The 25,426-nt window shown below is 33.7% G+C and overlaps 2 protein-coding genes across 10 annotated transcripts; both read left to right on the forward strand.

The window, feature by feature from the left end:
• The first annotated feature begins 759 nt into the window (after window positions 1–759).
• LOC108569145 (ataxin-7-like protein 1) lies at window positions 760–10,002 on the forward strand. Of its 4 annotated transcripts, XM_017930577.1 has the most exons (10): window positions 760–868; window positions 1,003–1,072; window positions 6,207–6,301; window positions 6,357–6,709; window positions 6,772–6,999; window positions 7,146–7,247; window positions 7,852–7,943; window positions 8,439–8,652; window positions 8,942–9,109; window positions 9,206–10,002. In XM_017930577.1, exons 3-10 carry the CDS (start codon window positions 6,214–6,216, stop codon window positions 9,809–9,811), a joined length of 1,851 nt encoding a protein of 616 aa, XP_017786066.1. In that variant the 5' UTR covers window positions 760–868; window positions 1,003–1,072; window positions 6,207–6,213; the 3' UTR covers window positions 9,812–10,002. The 4 variants fall into 4 exon arrangements, with proteins under 4 accessions (XP_017786066.1, XP_017786069.1, XP_017786068.1 ...); XM_017930579.1 differs by lacking the exons at window positions 760–868; window positions 1,003–1,072 and adding an exon at window positions 4,945–5,289; XM_017930578.1 differs by lacking the exons at window positions 760–868; window positions 1,003–1,072 and adding an exon at window positions 5,354–5,939.
• Window positions 10,003–16,791: 6,789 nt separating this feature from the next.
• LOC108569150 (hepatocyte nuclear factor 6-like) lies at window positions 16,792–22,284 on the forward strand. 6 transcript variants are annotated; one of them, XM_017930589.1, is made up of 5 exons: window positions 16,792–18,703; window positions 20,114–20,186; window positions 21,009–21,032; window positions 21,172–21,296; window positions 21,383–21,463. In XM_017930589.1, the coding sequence occupies exons 1-4, from the start codon at window positions 17,371–17,373 to the stop codon at window positions 21,293–21,295; spliced, it is 1,554 nt and encodes a 517-aa protein (XP_017786078.1). In that variant the 5' UTR covers window positions 16,792–17,370; the 3' UTR covers window position 21,296; window positions 21,383–21,463. The 6 variants fall into 6 exon arrangements, with proteins under 6 accessions (XP_017786078.1, XP_017786079.1, XP_017786074.1 ...); XM_017930590.1 differs by having other exon boundaries at window positions 21,184–21,296; XM_017930585.1 differs by lacking the exon at window positions 20,114–20,186 and having other exon boundaries at window positions 16,798–18,703; window positions 21,184–21,296; window positions 21,383–22,284.
• Window positions 22,285–25,426: the final 3,142 nt, after the last annotated feature.

Below are 25,426 nucleotides of genomic sequence, written 5' to 3' on the forward strand. Positions count from 1 at the left end.
TTTTATACGTATATTTATTATATATTGCAATTATTACATGATGTTTTCCAATTACAAAAAAAAAATACGTGTATGTATATATAATACTTATTTATATATACAAACACTCATTAAATCCTGCGATTCAAAATCTAATTATGTAACATCTTAGGATCAAGTCTTGTGCTTACTATTACGATAGGGAAATATCTAAGACGAATATTTTCTTATTGCTAAATTATAAAAAAAAAGAAATTTACTGTTTACTAGGTAATATAATTTTTATATGAAATAAACTAAAAAAAAAGCGAAAATAAAAAAAAATTGCAATAAAATATCCGAAGACTTTATTATTACCTTTCCTCGAAATTATGCAAACATGATTTTCCATATGAATATCTTTTTTTTTCTTATTGTTTTAGAGAAGCAAATTTTTTGCTAATTAAGAGTGCGAACGCCAGGTTAATAATTTATTGATACAAGTGCATCAAAAAATATCACCGTTTTTTGTATTTGTTGTCCGTTTAATTATTGTTTGTACTTCCATGCATTACTCTTAGTACTAGCAATGGTGTAGATTCTACAAGTATAGTCCCTAAGGGTGCTTAAGTAACCTAAGGTAAGTTAGACAACATTCTTGCATGTAATCCAAATACTACTTAAGATAATCCGGCTGGATTCGGATTGTGCGCAATTTATAGGGGGAATGGACGAGTTAATCCGATAGTTGCCGACTCATCGAACGCGAAATCGCTTCCAACTATCAGAGAAATAGTAATGAAACTCTTGGTGATCGTAGATGCAATCTGTTGATCTTCGATGATCCAACATACCCAAAAGTTTGAATCTGTATTTCAAACTGGATTAAAAACGCCTGAAGGATCTCAAGGTGAGATTTGCGTAACTTTTTGTAAATAAACAATCCTAATGCACTTTGTAATGTAAATATTTGATGTTCCTTGAAGCACATATCAATCATTGTTTCTTTATAATAATAATTTAATTGAAATCTTTCATTGACAGACTTTTGCAAGACTTCAACACTCAATTTTCTGGCAGCTAAGAATGCTGAACCATGGATATCTTCACCGAAGTAAGTTGATACCATTGTTTGTTTTCTATTAGTGAACATGTTGAAGCAACGATTGCTTTTGTGAATACGCGTTGATATATTCAATTACCAATGGTTGCTCGTTAAAGTGTTATTATTTAAATTGTCCCCGTCTATTATTAACTTGTTGAAATGATTTTGAGACCGGACGTGCAACTGTAATTCGTCAATCAATTCAAACTCTCTCCAAGTTCGCTGTTTCTAAATGCGTTCGGAATTATTTTGCAGATTTGTTTACAGTCGCATAAATGCAACAAAAGTTTATTACACATACCAATAATAATATTGTTTACTTATTAGTATAAACAATTTTGTGCAACGCAAGAAATGAACGTTATTTGCATCACGTACTTAAATTCAATGATTCAATCAAAAATAATAAATGACGTATTTATTATATGTATACAATAAATTTGTATTATTATTTTAAAAAAACAACAGGTAAATTTTGCTTACAAAATTTTGTATTTTTTTTACAATTACAGCAACACCTCGCATAGTACGGCTTCAATCAATGCGGATTCACTAAAGTACGGTTTGAAAATTTCAATACAAACAAATTTTTAATTGAGCAAATTTTAAAAAAATGGACAAAATTATTGTTTATACATAAATAATCGTTTTTATCCTCTAGTAACGTACAAATATTCGTACAATAGACACGTACCTAAAAGTAATTTTAATAAACGATGAAACATACATTCGAAAATTTTTGTGCGATATTTGAGTGATAACTGTATAAATTATGTAATTCTACATATAACCAAATGTTTTTCTCTAAAATAACGAATTGATTTCGACGCTTTTCAGTTTTAGAAAATTGTTAAAGCCGGTCCTGTTCTAATAATTAGTCAAATGACTTAAGTCTCAGTTTATAATAACGACTAATTTATTTCATAAATTCAGGTAAAGCTTTAATTCCAAGATATAAGTATAGTTGTATCAGGCTTCAATCAATTATTATTCAATAAAAACCAATTGAATGCATGTATGTAAAGTTGTCTATATAACAATCACCTTCAATTTTATTCTAAGGTGATGATATTTTTTGAAACGAAATATAGTCAAAATAATTAAATTATCTATACAATTATTGAAGATTTGAAAACACAAATAATCATTTCAAAATGATGAAATATTAAACTTATTGTATATGTATATGATGTTAACAATAAATAATGAATGCACTTCATCATTCCTAGTAATCAAGGGAATGTTATTAGACTTTTAAAGTGCAAAGACGTCACTGTCTGATGTACGTATGAATGAATATACAAAGAGATGCTTGAATAGCAACAAATGTCGCATCGTCCATTAGTTGGCATAGAAAATATAATTTGATTAATCTTGATGGTCATTCTAGAAAAGGTCATATTCATACATAAAGATTATTTACATTTTCTTTTGATATTAGTTTCTTTAATCCAATCCGTGTTAGTACGTAATAAATCTATTTGTAATCTATTCAGTAAGCTGAAATAATCCTGGTTTTATCGTTTGAAATTATCCTTTTTGACAAAAACTATGAAAAATTAAACATATTCAATTCAATAATTAATTAGTATTTATTGATAATTACTTACAAATTTTCCTGTCCTGTATTTATTTTTACTATTCTATAAACATTGTTATTACAAAAATAGGTCTTAAATTTCATAATAAACTGAGAAAACAATTTTTTTTTTAATTTACTATAATTTATTTACTTTTCAATACAAAAAAATATAAATTAATTAATAAAAAGAACAGAAAATATGAACTTATTTCCATTAGTCTCACACTAATTGCTGTTGTATTTTATTTAATTATGACTTTTAATTATAATTGTCTATAAAGTGAATTCTTATACTTTTTCTTAATTAAAATACTTGTTAATAACTCATTAATGTTACAATCACTTTCAATGTATGCTTTTAAAATAGAGAAAGTAGTTTTGATCATTATTAAAATTAGAATTTGTGTAAATAAACAATTAATTAGAAAAACAAGTTAATCTTTAGTTGTTACTAAATCTTATACACTTTCTTGGCCTTTGTTGTTTGATTGATAGAATCAAAATTTTGTTTATTTATAGTACAAAATATTAATAATTTGGTAAAATTTACACTGTTATAATTCGATTCGATTGTTTCTATGAAAATATGTGAATTTCATTTATCTTATTTTGAAAATACAGTTATGACCAGGACATCTATAATTTGCAGTTATCTTAAAAATACCTTTTTTTTCGATGGTTCATTTTCCTAGAACTATATTCAACTTTATAGCATTCTTTAGTTTTCTGACTATCAATATCATGTCTTAACACTAACACTTTCGGGTTATCATTTTGTTCAAGTGTATCCACAATTCCATAGAAATCTGCTGGATAACCTCGAGTTAAATGTCATCATGAACATGAATACAACATATCTATTTATAATTAATAATCACGAATAACTTATATAACTTTTGTAGATTTATATTGGAATCTAAATATCCTCAGGTGTTTGTATTAAAACCTTAATTATTCTGGTGTTAAAATACAATTATACAAGTATAAAGATAACATTTTCTGTTTTGTTTTGCTTTACGCTTTCAAACTTAATCTTGGGTATAGCGAATCTACAATGTTTGGTCTCTCCGTTCGCACGAACGTAATAACCATTTATATGAACAGTCATTGTACGTTGCTACAAACATTTTTGTCTTAAGTCGTACATATTTAATTACCTATTATCAAAAACCATGATACAAGCTCATATTTAAAGTCACCAAAGTTGAGAATCAAGTAAACGTGATGGGAGCACGCCCATTATATAATATAAGGATTATATAATATTAGGATTACCAGGTACATCATGTGTGAAATATGATTGTATCACAACCAAAAATACGCTACAAGGATGCACGTTAACTGAGCGCTTACTGTATATGATACTTTTGTATACATTTTTTCATTTATGATAAGCAAACAGACTGACTAACGCTTTTTTGTTCACAAGCATAATTATGATTCATAGTAGCATACAATTCGATAATAAACCTAAGAATTAGCGAAATGAAATACTGTCAGAAAAAAAGCAGTGATCAGTGATACTTCAAGTGTTAAGCACGTATACTGCACGAAGTACAAAAATGAGTTTCTATAGTTTTTGTTATTCAACATGTAATTATATTTTATACACATATTCTTTCAATTTATATACAATTATAAAACGTTACTTCGATTTTCAATTAAGTTCATTTTAGTGTAATGCTGGTATTTTAATAGTAGTTCAGAATTTCCCAAATTGTTTAACACTAGATTATTGCTTGTGCCTTTGTTCGTACGGACGTACTCAATACGTTCATAGAACGTACATTTTTCCTTCTCGTTTGATCTACAGAATTGAATATTTCTTTTGTATATAGATGGAAAACGTTGAATATTTACGATAACGACAATAGAAAGGTCAACATTTAACCCGTATAATATGAATTACTAAGGCATGATTAGAACGTTTTCGTTGTGTTGCAATTCCAATACGTGTATTTCCAATTCATAAGTTTAAATTGTTTACATAAACTTGCGATTTGTTTTTTTTTCGCGCGCCGATTGATTGCATTCAATGACTACGATAAGGAACGCGATAATTTTAAGAAAGTAAGAAGTTTGTTTACGAGTTGCAATAAAATGTAACAATATTAATTAATTACCCTTTGTTTGCTTGTATGGGCAATTTAAGAAATTGATCTTTTTATAGATTTATTAATAATTGTTACTTTTGCTATTATGGAATTGCGCATTATCATCAAGATGTGAATTTGTAGGGTAATGTTATTAATATTGTTAATTGAGCTAAGGAAAGAAAGCTTATGTAACTTGTGCGAGCGTGCGTGCAGCCAGGAATCGAATAATCGCGCATATATTGCAGACATTGATTGCATCTTTGTAGGAAGAGCTTCCGATGCTACGGTTCTTCCTAAAGACGGGTAGACGCGAGAAAAGAAAGAGGCGAAATTAGTAGGAGACAGATAATATAAAAGAAAAAGAGCAAATACAAAACATAGCGCGCAGCGAGCAGAAATGGGTCATTTGGTGCTGGTGTTGGAAGGTTGAAGCAGAAGCACGCGGTGTTGTAACTCCTTCGTAATTTTGGTTAGCCGTGCAAACTGCTATTTAACGACCGGCCAACCTTGGTACATTTTGCGATTACCGGTGCAACCCTCCCTAAGTGGTGAGTGTTGATTTTGCGAGGTTCCTTTAGGTGTCTTCTGTTGTTGAATCCTTTGATCAAAATCGAAGAGGATTCGTGCGGGTTGGCTGGTCTGGAGATGGCCTGTAATTATTGATATTTTCTTAATGAAGTTGAACCTCATGACAGCGTCGGCGGCGATGTTGATCCTGGTACGGTCCTGCGTAGTGGTGGCACAGGCACAGTGTCAACTGCACCGTCGTTAAAAGGCCGTGGGATTCATTGAGGATCCCAGTAAATACAAGTCCCCCCCTGATTCCTGCCAATTCCGTTTGGCGCTCGGCGAAGAGAAAAGAAGAGAGTTTACAGACAGTACAGTGTCTCGAGATCGACATACGTAAAGCCGTGCAACCGTTTCCATTCAGAGTGCAAAGTATGCTGGAGCAGTTCGTGGAACAGCTGTCAATTCGTAGTAGTGATTTTAGCCGGCCCTCCTAGGAACACGATCAACGTATCTTTTTAATTCATTACTTTATCTCACTTCGTTCGACTCCTTCCACATCGCCGAGGACGTGAACCTACGGCCCTCAAAGACACGACATTCGGAAACGGCCCAACAACACCCGGGGGGGAAGGGGGCAAATCGCACAAAAATATATTTTATAATTGGAATATTAGTAATTTCTAAAGAGGCGAGTGAACGTACAAAAAAATAGAGGTTAGATGCTTCTCCTATTACAGGGTGTCCATTTTTCATCCACCAACAGTAATTGATTTTTTTACCCCCACCTACCCCCGCTTTACATCACATAAACCTGATAATAATGATAATGAACACTTCCCTGTCCGACAGCAGAAAAATCTTGGAACTCTTGTCACAAGCACTGAAAAAAAACGAGACGCCTATAAACAGTATCTAATTGTGCGCTAATTAGTTGTATCTTTCTCATGTGTTGCAGGTAAAAAATGTCTACAAGTGGGATACCTGAACTTTTACAATATTCAGGAAAATCGTGGAAAGAGTGGACACCCCTAGTAACAAAAAACATTTCCAGTAGGGTTTGGCTTGTGGTGGTAGATGAATTTTCTTTTAACCTGTCTGTTTATAGTTACAACAAAACCTAGTGCATTGGAGTATAAAACAATACCTTTACTACCTCGGCGAGACTTTCCTCTGTATGGGGAGTTTCCTAAGTTAGATAATAAAGTTTTAATAGAGTGTGAAAAGTGTGGTACAGTTTTATTACCATGTGTGTATCCCAAGCATTGTAATAATCCTAACCATGATAAACTGATAGTGCAAGCAAATCAAGTACAAACGAAAGGATCTTCAACCAGCAAGAGTGGCAGGCCCAATTTTATACCACCGGGCACGAGCCTGTTAAAAAAGAAATACCAGCCAGCAAAGAACAAGAAAAGAACTGGGCTTCCTCCATCTGTGCCTCCACCTCCACTCTTTGCGGTATTATACAAGCATTTTGTATTGTTGCCAGTTTTGCATTTAATAAGAATTTCCATTTACAGAAGGCAGCTACTACACCGCCCACCAGGATACCAGCAGCAGAGCCACTTATTCCCCCAATTATTGTTGCCAAACCAGTGTCTCCCAAAAGTTCCTCATCTCATACCGCCCCCTCGTCCTCTTCCTCGAAGCATAAAAGGAGTAAAAAAAGTGGGAGGAAAACCAAAGAGGACGAGAAGATCGATAAGACTGCGAAATCGACTGCTGAACTTAAGAGCGCGAAAGTAAACGTAAGTACAAATTGGCAAAGGACAAGGATTTCATCCCCCTTAGCTTAACTAAGTTAAAGCTATGATTAATTTTAAACAGATTACAATCAGTATTTTACTTTACTTTAATGATGAAAATTGATAATATCAATATGAATCTGTTTTAGCATACAAATCATTGGCAGTCCAGTAAATCGAAAGAGTATAAATTGGTGATCGACCTACAAGCCACCGTCAATAGGAAAGAAACGTCAATTCAATCAATTTTGGTGAGTAATTTACTGTATGTGAAGGACAAATGCAAGTCACTTGGACTCTGTGAACTGAATAATTGCTTAAATATTTTTTTTTTTATCTTTCACTACTTCTTGACTTCTCTTTTCTCTTGAGTAAATGTTATATGTGTTCTTAGATATTGTTTCCTTATCTGTTTAGCAACTTAAGTTTACGTTTTTTGGTACTCCTTCAATTTTATTTTCTGGCCGACCCAATTTTGCAATACAATTTGTTTGTGACTGTTTGTGTCCATGTATCCATGTTTTTTGTCAATATGAAGATGTATAACAAAAGGCCTCCAAATAAAATTGAAATGAAATTTTCTTTAAAAAAAAGATGACTATTGGATTAAGTTTCTTTGTTTTGTTTTTGTATTTTGGACAATGTTATAATGATTAACAACAAAAATAATAATAATTCGAGTACTTAGGATCTTTTCCCATTAACTAACTAACATCTGTCAGTGGAACTACCAGTAGTTCCAAACTATGTACTAATGACAATTATGCAAATGTACCCATTTTTAAAGAAAACGAGGGAATTTGATTTGGAATGTGCACGCATGATACTTATAAGAGGGTTGTTTGTATATTATAGGATGCTGGAAGCATCGCTAAACGGCCGAGCAAAAAGAGTACTCGCACCTTCGTTGAGAGATTGGATAAGACGAGAGAAGACAGCCATAGACTGTAAGTTTCTTCTTTTCATGTTTTATGCTGATAAGGGCAGATTTCTAATGCGTAGTATTTCTTTTTCCATTATGCATTTAGTGTGCGGTAGGGAAAGAAAAATACATCATCTCTATCTAAGATGCGCACTACCCGTATATTTAGTAACCGTGTTGATGAACGTCCAGTGCTCAAAAGACAAGACGATAACATAGGAAGCGAAGAGACTTTAGACTTCGTGTTCCAAAATGAACTTTATAAAAAACTCTTCCGCTTCCAAGATGATGGCAATACCGCGGCGCGACTTTGTTCTCTGGATAAGTTGCCAATATATCAACAAGTTCTTAAAGATTTGTTAGCCGACGTAGAGTGTTTCGACAGTCGACAAACATCAACAAGGCGCAATATTCTTGAAAGTGACATAGGTGTACCTATTACTGATCATGATATTGTGGCAAATCTCGACGACCGACCTGATAATGATACTAACCAGTTTGATGAAGATTCTCTCTTTAGTATTTTAGAATTGACCGAGCGTCAAACTCAAATATTTCAAGAGCATAATTACTGCGCGAGAGAAGTTGTCTACTCTTGCCCATGTGGACAATCATGTGCATCGGAGGAGGCCAAACCACCAACACCACCACCACCACCAACACCACCACCAATACCATCACCATCACCACCCCCCAACTTGAACATCCCGAGCACTTCAACTGCGACAGTTGAGGTATCGAAATTCTCCTTTAAAGATCGTCATCAATTTTTATTTTTTTATTTTATTTATTTTTTGTTCTTATTATTTTATTTATTATTACTATTATTATTATTATTAACAATACAAATATTAATATTGATGTCAATGTTTTGTTACTTTAGTTATGATTTCTGTTTTGTTTGGTTCATTGCAAATTTTAGTTTTGTTTTCTAGTTTGGGAAAATATTTAAGCAATTGTTGGGCCTTTTTTATTTACCCAAAGTATGTTGTTTTTTATTAATGTTCTGTGTGTGTTTTTAAGAAACTTGCGCCATCGCCGCACCAAAGTGCTTCAAATATTAAAGTAGATATATTGAAGCCTTCGACAGCAGCTATCTCACCATTGACTGCCACGAAACCTCAGAGAAATGCGGTTCCTCCGACTGTGCTTCACATGCCCATGAGTCCAACGACACCAGGAGTTCGAAATGTAAGGACCATACTCCCCATATCAAGTGTATCTATGTTTGACTCCGTGCAAGAAGAGTTATAATTAGTCATAAAATTGTATTTTCATCACTTTCAGGTACCACCAAAATTGCCTGTTTTGAGGCTCGCAAAAGAAGGTGGAGACGCCGCAGCAAAACCACAGCAACGAAAGTGCTACGCATACGGACAAGAAGTCTTTGACGAAGAATTCTTTAACAATCAAGATAAACGACGTTCCGCTGCTTTTGTCAAGAAAATACCGTCGTTCGGAGATAGGACGCCCGTTTACACGTCTCATCCGAAACCTTTAAGCATGATCACAAGGACAGCCAGGAAAGTGGGTACTACGTTCATGTTGCATCATAAGCATCTTTACCATCAGCGCAACGAGATCTTAGGAATCGCTCGACAAAATCTCCCTGATTCACCCACCAGCCAGCTCCCAAACCAACCATCAAAATCCGGCGCGCAGAAGAACACCTCCAACAAAAGTCAAAGTTCAACGGTCAAAGTTTCGGTGAAGCGGTCGCCTAGTGAAAGACTAACCAACGAAAGTAAACACATTCGATTAAACGATGTTAATGGATACATCTTACATGCAGATGTCAGCGAATCATCAGAATCTGCGACCACCTCGACCAGCCAACTTCATAACAACGCAGTCGTCATACATGATCAAGTCACGATTGTGAACATGAAGTAAGTTCACTTAGTCTGCGAACAGTGGACATCTAACAGACTCTAGTTTAACATTCAAACTTGCTATCTTCGATTATCCACAATGAACATTACGAAATGTTATTAAATTACTTATTTGGAAAGTACTATTCGCAAAATTATCTTTGCATTTATATATAAATATGTAGATATGTAATTGGACATAAAAGAATGTATATTATATATATAACAAAAGAAAATCTATATATTTAAATGAAAACGAAAAAAAAAATAATTACACTAGCAAGTTTGAATATTTAAATGTTATTGATTATAAAATGACGTGATTTTAATTTTTATTTATATAAACAGTAATTAGTCTGGCTGTTTCGTTAAAAAAAAGACTGTTATTAATTTAATGATACTGGATATATATTATATATATAAATATATATGTACTATATACATAGTTTAAAAAAAGAAAAGGAAATGAAGGAAAATACAGAGAATCTATATTATTTTTATGCATTTAAAAGAAAATATTGGAAAGTGAAAGTGGTACAATATGCTCTAATGCAAAACGAAAATGTTCCATTCTGCAAATTGATTTTATTTTATATGTTTACTATATGAGTTCAATTCCTATGCGCATTGCCTTCAATTTTATAACATGAGCGGAGATGAAGTTAACCTAGGGATGCAGGACATAAATAGTTAATGACGTATCTCTCATACACGCATCATATTCTGTTTAAACGTTTTTGTGTGAGCCTATTAAGTTTATTTTTGTGGCTCGTATGAGTATAATTTTTGTATTTACTACTTTTTTATTTATTCTATTTATTATCAATTACTTTTTAACTGTAAATATTTCCATGCTCAACTATGTAATGTGAATGTCTCTATCAATTTATTATATGCTTTTATTTAAACAGTCGCAACCGAAACCTCGAGACATGGGTTACTGTATGATCTTGTGCGTAGATACGTGTCTCTGTTATTGTTTTTTTATTCATTATGTTTCGCTTGTTACACCTGTGTTTCTTTGTGGTTCATTCTTCCAATATTAATTTAAGCTCGATTACTGAGACGTTTTTGTAAAGCTTAACCAACAGTATTATTTGTAATTTATGAACATATACATATATTTTAATAAAGAATTGCGCTGAGGGGGAATTTAGATCTTTATTGTGACTTTTAAATCAGGGTTTACATCTGTTTTTTTTTTCATACATTTTCAATTATTTATATATATACAGTATATCATGATTAATAATTTTATGGCTGTGACATTTTCCAACGTCAAATAACCATTGTATATGACTAAATTTGGCTGCCAATAAAGTAGTCTACCATAAGGGAACCAATACCCTGTGGACTGCGACTTCCATTTTACACCTGAATACCGTTATGTAATCGCACGCGTAGAACAAAGATTTATTATATTACGAAATACTACTTTTTTTTTTGTTGTTAATTAATTAGAACGCTATTCGTGTGATGTACAATAAACTATCAATGCAAGATAAAAACAAATATTGAAAGTATAATTTTGTGTTGTCCTTTATTCAAATGTCTTTCATTATAAATGAAATTCGTTGTATATAATAATTTTGTAACCTCTGTGTTCCTATCCCAATAACTTTTTATTTTTTGTTACGAACAATAAATTTTAATTATCAGCAACCATTATTTGTAGACTTCTACTAAATGAATACATGAAATATTTTAAATTTTCCTAAAAAAAAATGGTATTTTTTTAAAATTTCATTCTATTGAATATTAACAAAATTGTGTTTATCAGAGTCTAATTAACAATTTTTTTTTATTCTCGCTGTTTTATTAATTATGTTCTTTAATGAATGGAGAGGTAACATCTGTGCTGTAAAATTAAAAAAACTATGAGTCTTCTTCATGATACAAATATATAAATTAAATATGTTATGTTTTTACCTGAAACTTTTTATGAAAATTGATAGAAAATTCATTATATTAAGACGGGCGTTTCGTTAATTTTTGGGGCCCTCGGCTAATATTGTTTGGGGTCCCTCGACTAACACTGTAAGCCTATTCAAATTTGAGTTTTTCTTCTTCTGGTAATAATTGTACCTCCATAGTACAAGTTAGGGTTAGTTGTATTTCTTCTTCTTCTTCTTCTAATAACGATCTGCCTTCTGGAAACTCCTCCACATTTAGCTGGGTTCTGTTGTTTGCCAGTTACATATCAGTATTAGTTGTATTTATAGTTTGTTTTGATCATGAATCCTAAATCCGCCCCTGTCAAACTATACTCCTTTGGGGAATTGTGTACTGCTTTTTCATGAACTTCCTTTTAAAACCCACACTATTTTTGCATTATTTTATACTCCATTGTAATAATATAAAAAGCATATTCCGCACGAAATTGTGAACTATGTACTTATTTTGCTGTGGAGAAGGTGTTTTTCATTGATAATGATTACTGAAACAATGAAAAATTGCTATTATCCGTAAAGAGACTAGCCTCAGTTCCAACAAGAAAGTTCAACTTGCTGGATTAATGCAGCGTTTCTCAACCTTTTTGCGTGACACAAAATGTTTATAGTCAATTACTAAAAATATTTCACCAGTTCCTCGTTTTAAAACAAGGTGATAGTTTTGGATGACCAGATTTTTCAGGATTTGTCCCTATTTTTGGTTGTACTGAAATGTGTTTTGAAGAATCCTATTTTTGTCAATTCGTAACCCATTTTGGATCCTACCTAGGTAGGAGAAAACTGGCTAAACTGATAAAAGTGTGTGGAGGTGTAAAAAAAAGAAGTCCCACAGGTTGAGAAACGTTGGTCTAAACACATAATAAAAAATTATGATCCAACTACCTTCTTATAGAGAATAGTATACAAAGCTATCGAGTAGGAGATATATATCTGCTTATTTTTTGATAGGCTTGAATGCCACACACATGTTTAGCTATAAATCAACTTGACAACAGCTTAGCAACCCAACGACTGGAACGCTTCAAACCTTTGGATCTAACTTTAAAAAAATTGATTAACACCTGCATTGTACACTATTATTATGTAACTAAGGGACGTTGCCCTCAAAAATTTTCTTGCAATTATCAATTTCTTCACTAAGAAAAGAAATGTACATAATATACAATACGCAAAATAAATAAATCAGTCAAACTCTCATATCTTTTATTTCTATTATATAAAAATCAATATTTTTTATAGCAATTTTCACTTGTCTTGGGAGAAAATACATGTAATTATATAAACATAGTAGAAGTAAAGTAAAATAAATAAAACAACAAATTTTTAATAAAATTAATTAAAAATTTTAATAAAAAAAAAATTAATATATAAATTTTTACTGCTTTTTATGTTGTCCGATAATTACCTGAATATATATTTGAAATAATTTGAAATTACACATATTTACTTGTAAAAATTAAAAAATAATCGAAGTTATTCTAAAGTTAAAAAATACATGAAGAACAAATACAAAATATTAACTTTTTATGAAATATCTTTATCTCTCATTACATTATAATAATAATAATATTTAGCAGATTCAATATATTAAGAAAAACTTAAATGATAGTAGAATTTACATGCTAATTATTATTGATCCAAGGTCGTAATGTAGCCTATTTTCTTTGTAAATAACATATATTATTTAATTACATATATAGAAATGTTCATGCAGTAATTATTGCATTATTGAATTATATGACATGTGTAAGAGTAGTGTGGGAAAACAATAAATTATAAATGTTTCAGTAAAGCTTCTTACATATTATAATAGTACATAATTTAACTAAGAATATGTTAGGTTTAGAAATAAATTATTTCAATTCCATGTAAAAAAATAAATAAAATTGTAGGTATGAGTGTTTTCCAGGAAATTTTAAAGCCAATTTTTATTAATTGTGACATGTTGCAATCCGGGGAATAAATCCACAGTTCAATTTAACTTAAGACAAGTGTATTTATATTTTATAGAATAAATAATTTTATAAATTGAATTATTAGTAAGAAATAGTATAATACTGAATGTCTTTAGTCATCTTTAATCATATGGTTTTGAACACAAAGTTGCCTAAATTGGACCGGCAAAAAATTCATAATTTTATATTTTTTCTGAAAACTAAGGAATAAGATATGATTAATTGTTAAAATTATACTTAAGAAATGTGAAGCCATGGTCCTGATGAGATTTCTTCTTATTGGACTGATTAATGCATATTTTGTTGAATTGATGTGTAAACTTCTTTGAGATTCGAAGACAATGTTAGATACCAGAATTGTGCGTTAATCGAAAATCGATTTAAGAAGCGTCTTAAACCTACTATGTTTTTGGGACTCAAAAATTTTTAAATTTTCATCCAATTAAATATTACATATTTACATCTTTAATTTGTAAAATAATCCAGTAACAAAAGTTTGTGAAATGTCATGAAATAATGATGAGTAGTTAATGTTTCTTTTCATTTGTTGATGAAAAACTTTTGATAATATAAGAATTCTTTTATTGGTTGTATTAATGAATAGTTTGAAAAAACAAGTTGAGATTCTGCGAAAAATAAGAAGAAATATAAAATTAGACAAAAATGCATTTGCAAATAAACTAATTAATATATAAACAAAATATATTTACAATATGAATAATAATTATTATCTTTTGGAATTGGTATAAAGAAATATGAGGGAAATATAATATAAAATAAGTTTTAAGAATAAAAGACGACCTAGATGAAGCTGTGCGGTTATTGATTTATTCAAAAAGGCTACGACAACTACAAACACGATTGTTCCTATAAACCCAACGGGAATTGAAAAATACGAAAGACAACTAAAAAAAATCTTTGGAAATGATTTAAGTGGATATATAAAATAAATACGTATAATAAAAAAAATACGTATTTATATATAAATTTCTTTGAGATTTGTATAATAAAGGTCATAGTACGTATTTAATTACATACCTTATTATTAATCCGAATTAACGTACATATAACCATACGAACGTACAATGTTTGAATTTGAACCAGTTGGCACAATTTAATTACATGCGCTTAGCGTACTCCACGATTTTCAAATTTCAAAAATGATAATTATGTTGTTGATCTAAGAATCTGTTGGCAAATAATATTAATCATTGCTAATTTATTAATAACAATATTATGTAACTTGTATGTTCTTTATGTCATGTTTTGCTTTTTCATCCACATGAAACAAAAAATCTTAACTTTGTATTTACCTATTTTCGCACCATAAGACGCACCTTTTTTACATAAAAAACGACTTAAAATTGGATAGAGTCTTATGGTCCGAAGGTAATAAAACATTTATTTCTAAAATTATCTTATCATGTATATTTACAAAGATTTAGTCTACTTACTGATCTTTTGTAACATTAAAAAATCACGTTTGATAAAAAAAAAATTCGTCTACTATATAATCTACGAAACAATTGAAATGCACGTTTTTAAAGAGCTTCATATTTCCGTTTCCTTTACATTTTTATGTTGCCTCCAAACTTCCTTTGTAACCCGAGACGACAAAGGTCAACTGCAAATCATATCGTATTTCATGATATTCTAAAGAATAACAATACTATATATCTGCATCTTTGATGCAAGCGTATTTCTGAACATATTATAGATATGATTAAATTAGAAAAAGTATGTACCTAGACATGTATATAAATATATATGTATATTTTAATCATTTTCATTTCGGTTACCGTTGCTAGGTTTCAGCACAACACGCAGTTCACTCCACTTTCATTACGCAACATCAGCTGTACAGCTGCCCTCTTGAAAACGTGACAAATGTAAATTATATTATATAAACACTATTAAAAACTATCAATTACATAGTTAGATCACCGTAACGTACAATTCCATACAAAAATATTTTAATAATAAGTTAATATTTTTATTGAATGCAATTTCGGTTGCATTTACATTATTGTTACAAGTAAATTATTAATAATAAGAATATTTATTTTAAAAAAAAATCTGTTACAAAAGGCTATTGACCATAGACCTTTTCGCCTAGTAGAATTATTTTAATATAATTTATTTTTAAAGAATAAATTTGATATTAAAAATAACAGATAATAAAAAGAATATTTAAATTTCCTATAACATTTTGTTAAAAATAAATAGATAAAATAATTGGCACAAAATGTAACAAAACATTTTTTTCAAAGTGAATTTACAAAAGAATTACTTTTTAGAAATTTCATAAAGAATATATGTTTTACCTTTTAATATAAAACGTGAAAAAAATCTCTATGTGGTTCGTAATCTATGAAAAACTGATTATTCTGCTAATTATCTGAAGATTGAATTGTAAGAATATCTTTGTTTATGCTTTGAACAAAAATGCTGATTTTATATTTTTGTTGAGATTATTAGAACACTGACGTTGTTTAAAATTATCAATTTTCGGATGTTATTGTTTATGTTAAAACAAGTAAATATGAGAATGCGGGCGAAAAGTACTGCTTCTAGAGAATGAATACATATATATGAGTTGTATTGCTGTTTATTCCTCCGAATGGAAATGTTGCGCGCGGATCCGCGGGGAAAGCTTTCATTGGGTGAATTTGGTAGTGGTGTGGGAGTGCGGTGTGCGAGAGCTTGTGAAAATAGTCGATATTCGTGAAAACAGTCGCGTGGTGGAAAGGATCGAATTGGTTTGATGTCATAGGATGTCAGAACGCCGGTAGGGGCGAATTTGAATTTCCAAAGGGGACACACGTGCCGCGACGAAGGGAGATAAGGTACTCATACCTAGCGATTGGAAAGCTTCGGGTGGTCGGGTTTACAGCACCCACGTACCGTGAATGTAAACAAAAGCTGCAAAGAACATTAGGAAGGTGTAACATACGAACATATATATATATATACACACACACAGAGAGAGGACGAATCTGTCCTGTGCTTCGAAGTGAGTCCACCACCGTCAGCGTGGAATTGGTAGAACGTGCGCGAGTATCCGGTATACCACCGACATCAACTGGCATCGGGGGTATTTGAACGGGGTTGGTCGTCCGCGGTGCAAGTTTTGGTAGGAAGAAGAAGTACATAGAGCACACAGCAGCTGTTAGATAAGGGCTGTATATGTAGGGATTGGAACGCAGCGCAGCACGAGGGGTCGTACGCGCAGAACCACCTGGCGTCGCGCGCTCCCCTTATTCAATTCAGTATCGACCGGCTGCGAGGTATTTTCTCGAGGAGAAATCGAAATTCAGGGGATGATGAGCAAATAGATTGAAGGAAGGAATATGAGTTCTCGTGTGGATACCGTGAAGATGATGGTGATAGTGCGAGGATGGCAGAGAGGCTGGATTCATTTTGCGACTGTGTCTGCTTGATTGGCGTTGGGACGCTCTGCCCGGTGGCGGCGGCAGTGGCGGCGTCGTCGGCGTCGGCGGCGGCGTTTTCGTGCAAAAACCAAAGTGCGCTCCATGGTGTCCGTTCGCCAGTGTTATGGTCACATAGTGAAATGACGGCGAACGTCGGTGCGACCTTCTTCGAGGGCTACATCATGAGAGCTGCAATGTCGGCATGTGAGTGGAGCGTTGTGTAGTAGTGATTCGATTAACAAGATGATGGATAATATCGGAAAAATGATAGAACAACAAGCACTTGGGGAACAGGCGGTCGATTCTCCTGATGGCGGTGCGCATGTGGTAGTTTCCGGTGGCATGGAGACCATCCGCATGAGGTTGTCCCGTGCTGTCGTCGAGAGGCGACTCGTAAAACAAGAAGAAGCCGATGGCTCGCTTTCGGTCATCGTGCAGCCCCATGAGGACTCCCGCGACTCGGAGCTCCTCAGTCCTGGCAAGCTGTCGCCGACTTCGGTGAGCGTTGCTAATATGATTGACAGCGGGGACTACCGGACACTCCAGCCGGAGCCCACTTACCAGACACTCACCTCCGTCAACGGAAGAATGTCTCCACCAGGTTACAGCCCGAACTCCTCGTATGCGACGCTGACGCCACTGCAACCTCTGCCGCCAATCTCCACGATGTCCGACAAGTTTGCCTACGGGCACGCTAGCAACGTGACCGGTTCCTTCACGGTGATGCAGAATAACGGCCTCGGCATCAACCTGGGGCTGGGGGTAAATGTGAACGCGTCGTACACGATGCCCAACATGGGCATGACTCCCCCGCACAACTATTCCTCCCCGAACATGGGTATGCAGCAACAGCCCAGTCCCATCAGCCCACAGAGTTCGTATAGCCAGAATGGACTACCCTCGCCGCAGAAGAGCATGTCACCGCCGGCGTACGACTCGCCGTATGCCACCCAGAGGGAACACATGGGTCGGTCCATGTCCAGCCCGCAATTAAGTCCTCCGTCGGGATCGTTAAACTCACCTGGTGGCTCGCTGGTCACGAGCTTCAGTGGTGCTACCCTAAATGGCATCGCGTTACAACATCATCCTTCGGCCCTTGTACAAATAAGTCCTTGTGCAGCACCTCAACGAGACTGCTCGCCTTCTCCGCCGGTTATCACCTTACAACAACAAGCTCAGCAGCAGCAGCAACAACAGCAGCAGCAACAACAGCAACAGCAGCAGCAACAACAACAGCAGCAGCAGCAACAACAACAGCAGCAGCAAACTCAGCTGCAGCAGTTGCCATCAAAAGGTGTTCCGAATACCCTTAGCGTGACGGCGATAACCTCGGACGTGGAAGAAATCAACACCAAAGACTTGGCGCAAAAGATTAGTGCCGAACTGAAACGGTATAGCATACCTCAAGCGATATTTGCCCAGCGGGTGCTGTGCCGGTCACAGGGGACGCTCTCGGACCTCCTCAGGAATCCAAAGCCTTGGTCCAAGCTCAAATCGGGCCGCGAGACCTTCAGGAGAATGTGGAAGTGGCTTCAGGAACCCGAATTTCAGAGGATGTCCGCTCTTCGACTCGCAGGTCGGTAAACTTTTGCCCGCATGTGTTCTCTTAATATATTCCTGGTTTGTTTTTCATTTTAAATTTTCGTTTATATTTATGTTCGTTTTGTTTTGTTATGTTTGGTTTCTCGTTTCGTTTCGTTTCTTTTTATTTATATTTATTATATTCTTTTTTTATATTTTCATTGTTCGCACACCCCAAAAACTAGTGACAACAAACTCTCTCTCTCTCTATGTGTGTTTATTCCATATACTCCGTGTCACATACAGGCTCTCCCTTTGAGCAATTCCTCCGGCCTCGAGTTACCATAGAACTCGGATATCCGTAATCAGCATAATAATGATAGCAATAAGGAGGCGGAGAGGAGGTGAATTTAAATTAAAATGGAAACCAGTTTGCGAATATTCAGATTCTAAGCTCGCAACTTTTGTTCTGAATTAAATATATACTTATATATATATATATGTATGTATACATATACATACATACAATAAGGGTAGCGAAAGAGCGTGTACATGTGTGCGTGTGTTTGTATGCGAGACAGAGAGACGGGGAGTGCAAGAGAATAGAGCAAACGAGAGGGATGGATTGGGTGACTCATTATAGAATATATTTCGCTTTTAGGAAAAGACCCTTTACTAAAGCGTCATACTGTTAGTTTCCCATGATGCTTTTCATTCCCCTTCAGCGTCATAGACACTAGAAACCCTCCAAGGGATCCGTATGTGTGTGTGTGCATGCTTGTGTGTGTATGTGTGTATATATATACATATTCATATATGGATGCGCACGTGTATATGTGCATTTCACGTACACGAGGAATTCGAAAATTTGTTTGTTTCCCAAATTCATATAGGGCTTCCTTTTATTTGGACTCCCCCGCATTGACACTGAACGACCGGAATTATCGATTTACGTCGCTTTTACGTTATCATGAAAAAAATCTATATATATATATATAAATATATGTATACGTATACATATATATATATATACATATATATGTAGACGTCTATAGACATACACAATCTCCACATGGAAAATAATATTACCAATATCGATGGCGCGTTTATTCGCTAGTTATGTAAAGTATTGATTTTTTACTAGATAATTTTCCTCCCACGCAAGCCGGAACCCCGCCAACCCCTCTACCCCAGACACTCGCGGACGAGCTACGTGTGAATTTCACAACAAACACACTGAAACAGAAAACCATAACCAAAAACCAAAACCACACGGAGACAGACAGATCCTATCAGTTAATGCGAACCAATTTTTGCAGGTCGAGCTTTGCAAAGTTTAGTCAGTCACTCAATGGCGGGCGAAATTATATATAATACATATCTACGTGTGTGTATATATTGTAATGGGATCCTCATTTTGGGATGTTTCTTGCCATTGTTGACTACTCTCTTGTTTTCATTGCAGACTGCCAGACGCGCAATGTAAACGTGAGGGCAGTCAACGCCAAGCGAAGAAAACCACCCTCATCTTCATGCTTGTGAGTTTTTTCTGTCTGTCTGTCTCGATGTTTCGGGCATGTAATCCCTTAAAATTATCCAAAAAAAAAAAAGAATAAAAAAAGAAAAAATATTTAAAAAGAAATAAGAAAAAAAAAAACTTCTTCTCTATATTATCTGTCTCTATCTATATATCTATCTTTCTATTTCTTTCTATCAAATACAAATAATAAATTCTGTTTTCTTTATTATTTCCTCCAAGTCATAGATGCTTTAGTAAACCAGAAATAAAGTATGAACAAATACGTTTAAATCCATGAGCGCATGAAAAATGCTTTATGTTGCTGGCAAATCTCTTTCTTTGATGCCGCGATGAAGAAACGAAAACGAAAATCAAAGAGAGCGACTGCTTCCTACCCGGCGCATCCGCCATCAAAACCACATTACTGTGCGCGTTTCTTTTCTAAGTAAATATGCCTCGATTTTTGTTTAATTCCTCACTCCGTCATTGTTGTTGTTGCTATTGTTATGTTATTATTATTTTCTTTCCTCTCATCTATTTTGTTTTCTTTTCATTGTCTATCGATGTACTACTATGTGTTTTAATTAGTGGAAGTTTAACAATTGGTCTAATTCCTGTTGTGCACCGGTTAGTCGGTCTACATTTTATTGATTTTCCCGGAGTTCGTTTCAAAGCAACTGACATGAATCGATTAACATTAACACATGTCAAGGTTGTTGGACCCTCTCGTATCGCATACGCATACGATACCGCACATATCACAGGTGAAACTAATGTTATGCTTGTTCTTTTCTCTCTACCTCTTCCTCGTCGAATGCAACCAACGGCGATCGCAATGCAGCTGCACAGATACCACAACGAGGCAGTAAGTAGTATTCCCGAAAGATCCGAGCCAAGATTCTTCGGAAGAAAAGAGAAAGAAAAATATGAAAGAAAAACATATATATTATGTGTATCTACCTCCACAACAATCTAATCGCTCTATCCGGTCTGATACAAATCAGATTCTGTTCTAGGCTGCAAGAGGAAAGAAGATACCGTGAGCCAGCAAGAACAGTTACCTACACCCAAGAAGCCGAGGTTGGTTTTTACCGACCTCCAGCGTCGTACCCTTCAGGCTATTTTTAAGGTAATGACGGTTAGGCGAAACATGATTCTTGCTTACTGGTAGGCATTTACTTACGCGCGTGGTGGCTTTGGTTTTGTCTGGTGCAGGAAACGAAGAGGCCTTCGAAGGAGATGCAGGTGACGATCGCGAGACAGCTGGGATTGGAGCCGACGACGGTGGGGAACTTCTTCATGAACGCGCGGAGGAGATCCATGGACAAATGGAAGGACGAGGATCCGAAGTCGGTGGCGAACATGATGCATCAGCAGATGTCGCCGGGAATGGAGCATGATGATCCCGATCATGATGTTGATTTAGACAATGATGTGGACGATCAAGATGACGTGTTGTGACATGCATTACGTGATCGCCATTTGTTGATGCTGTGAACGATCTTTTTTTTACAATTTGGTTTCAAATACGTTTTACTAAAAACAAAACCCCCCAAACCCCCCGACGAGTGATGGCGTTCCTAGGTTTCATAATGATATATAGTAGATTATAATGTGTAGCGTCCACCGACTTTTGACAACTTGTATTTGACCCAAAACCGATCCGGATCGGGGTATCATTTTCGAGAACTAACAAGACAAGACGCCAAAAAAAAAATAAAATACATAATTTGATAAGATGATGGAAAAAGAGCAGAAATAACAGATCGATTCCAAGCACGATACGTCCATTGCTTCTTTACTCAATTGATGTCATATTGACACGTGAATATTATCGACCGCGACGCGACTACTTACGTCTTGCAATTACCAAAGTTCGTATCGTGCCCGAAGTCTTTGCGTCCCAAGTGATATAGTTTCCATTTAGTTCTACTTTATTTCTTTAAAAAACTAACATACAACCAAGAATGAAATTTTTTAATAACTCTGAGTCAAGAAGCAGGATTATTTCTCCGAGAGTACAATTTCAAAAAGTGTTTATATCGATTAATTTTCTAGTCATTACGTTAGGATTCTGGGATAACATTTTCAAAAAATGACCCAGATAATATGTACATTCCATAAAAAAATATTAATAATATTAAAAATAATAATAAACAAAATAAAAGTATTTGCAAGAAAAAAGAGCACACATTCACATATAAATAAACAAAAAGCAAAAAAATATAATGAAGTACGAAAAAGTCAAAAATTAAAAGTTATAATAATCTCGAGAGAAGAATTTAGGTCATCGGATTGTATATTTTTTTATGACGTGTACATAACTTTTATTTATTTATTACCTAATTTATTGCCATATTTATTGTTTTTGGCTGATGTGACGGAGCGCGGGGACGACGTTTAGCGAAACAAAATATGTGATAAAAATTTTAAAAAATTCCGTTTAAAGTTTTCGAAATGCGTCAGCTGAAAAAAAAAGAAGAGGAAGAAAAAATGACCTCCGCCCCCCCCCCAAGAAAAATTTAAGTAAAATACCCTAGTCACGAGAATTCGTTAGTACTTATTAATTTATTTTTTTTTTAATTCTAGACCTTAGGTTCAGTTGTTTTCCAGTGTCGTTGTTTTTTTTGTCCTTACCAGTTTGTTTCTACTAATTTATTTATTTATACATATTTATATATTTAGATATCTACGATAAAACAGAAAAATAAGTATCTTTTATTTCCCGGATTTAGTCCTCGGGTCACAATACAAAAAAAAAATGAAGAAATATGTAAAAAGTAATAAAAAAAAAAAGAAATTAATTAATTAAAAATAAAACTTTGTACACAAAAGTGAAAGCGCTATCAAAATGATTCTATTTTGGTAAAAACGATGAAAGAGACAAAAAAAAAATAAACAAACTAAATAAATAATTAATAATAATGAATGAATAATAAGCGAGAACAAAAAAAAAATAACTTGTAAAGTATATATTTTAGCACAAATTATATATCTGTTTACTAGTTCTAGAATTGAATTATGTACAAATTGCGAGTATCGAGGAAGGTGGAGTTTTTAAGGTTTAAGGTTTTTGTGTACAAACGTTTTCCTTTTTGCAAATACGGAGTCGGGAGTCGGAGATGATGATGAATTGGCGGATGTGCCGAAGGAGCACCTATTTTACGTACCAAAAATGAATTAAAAATAAAGAAAATGAAAAACAAGTTAATAATAATAAATAATGACGATGATTGATGAATGTGTCGGATGATGGTGAGAATGATGAATAAGAAATTAATATTTTTACAAATTGTTTCTTTGTAACATAGATGTTGAGGCGGGATGAACGGTGGTGAGAAAGCGAACACAACACGTAGGATAATTGTTTAACCTAAAGTTAAAAAGAACTTCATTTATACGTTTCGTTCGTTCGAGAATGATCATAAACAAAGCAGAATCAAGTAAACAATTATATATATATACACACATACATTTGACTGTTATAAAAAAAAACAACAATCTTTTCCGTTAAGGCCCTTCTTGTTACCATTTGTAGCTCGCGAAATGACCAAAATTGTTATTATTTTATTTATTTTTTCTTGTGATTTCCAATTTGTTCGTTTCCTTTTATATATGAAACAAAATACGATGAAACTTGTCTGTAAAGAAAAAAAACACTCGATAAGTCGAGAATTAATGAATACAAGAATTAATTAATATTAATGAAACTTTGTAAATATATATATATATATTTAAAACAAAAGAAGAAAGCAAAACAAGAGAAGGCCATGGAGAAGAAAATAAATTTATATGAAAAAGCAATCGTGCATAAAGAAAATAAATTGAATAAATAATACAACATTATATCAGGAATCACTTTTTTGCTACTGAAACTGAACAGATCTGAAATCATAAATTTAAATATATAAAAAGAAAAAAAATGAATGCTAATAATAAATAAATAAAATTAATAAGGGAGTTAAATTTAACCACAAGACACAACCACATACACGTATAGATACACAAGAGACACACACACCTTTTTTCCGTTTTCTTATTTCTCTTTGTTTTCTTTCCGGGCAAAAATTTCGTCAGAAAAGCTTTATTTGATATCGAGCTTCTATGTATACAAACATGCGAAGGAAAAACAAAATCTACCAAAATAAATAAATAAATAATAATTAATAAAAACCATTTATGTTAAAAACTAAAGGATTCCAGTATCTCTTATGTAATTATTTATAGACAAGATTAACCTGGTGGCAACTTTGGGGAAAGTCACAAAAAATGCCTTAATACCATGTAGTGAAAAAAAAAACTAATGATACTAACAAATACTTGATAACGCAAACAAGTTAATATGGACATTGTTTAAGTCTAGCAAGAGCACTTTTTTTGTCTTTCTGTAATAGTTGATTTTTTCTAGTCATTTTATATCGTATTTTAGTTTAGTGGAGGCGGCTGTTATTACTATTATTACATAATTTCCAATGATTTTTATTTTCAATTGACGTAAGTTTTTATTTTTTTTTTTTTTGTCGATTTTTTTCAAATGTTGTTCATGTGATCAGCCGGAGTTGAAATGGAAGTGTGCAGATATTAGAAATACTCGGCCGGCTGAAAGTCGGGTTGATGGAGAAGAAGAAGAAATGAAAATAAAAAAAAAAATTCGTACAAGAAAGTGATATGATTTTGTTCTATGCGCGCGGGATGCTGTGTATCTTCTTGTAAAATTGTGCAATTCCCACCTTTTGATTAGATTTGTTACAGCACCCGCTATTATTGTGTGTACTATAATGTTATTTTTCTTTTTTTTTGCACTACGTTGCACCCCTTTAATTTATTATCCTTTTTCCAAGTACTGAGAGAACACGGAAAAGGCTACAAAAAAAAAATTAAAAGAATACGTGAACTTGCAAAACAAAAATAAGAAATAATATCGAAAGAAGCTATAGTTTATTATTATTATAAATATATTTATATTTTTTTCTCTCTCTCTCTATCTCTCCCAATTTCTTTCTTCTCAGGTTGTGTCCTGGATGCGTGTGATTATTACCTAAGTTCTGCCCGACTTGCGAGCAGTTACGTCCAATTAAATACCTCGCACCGCCTTAGTACTCTTTTTATACCTATAAACGGTACCACGAAGTGGGCGGAGCCAATACAGAAACAAGAAACCACGCCCATTCGCGTGAACGGGCACGCCCACATCGCCGTGCCTTTAGATACAACAACAAAAGAAAACGTGCCGCTTCAATCAGGCCTTACGTAACAACA

The sequence above is a fragment of the Nicrophorus vespilloides genome, unplaced genomic scaffold, assembly GCF_001412225.1.
Source record: "Nicrophorus vespilloides isolate i.1.1-1 unplaced genomic scaffold, Nicve_v1.0, whole genome shotgun sequence".
NCBI classification, from domain to species: Eukaryota; Metazoa; Arthropoda; class Insecta; order Coleoptera; family Silphidae; genus Nicrophorus; species Nicrophorus vespilloides.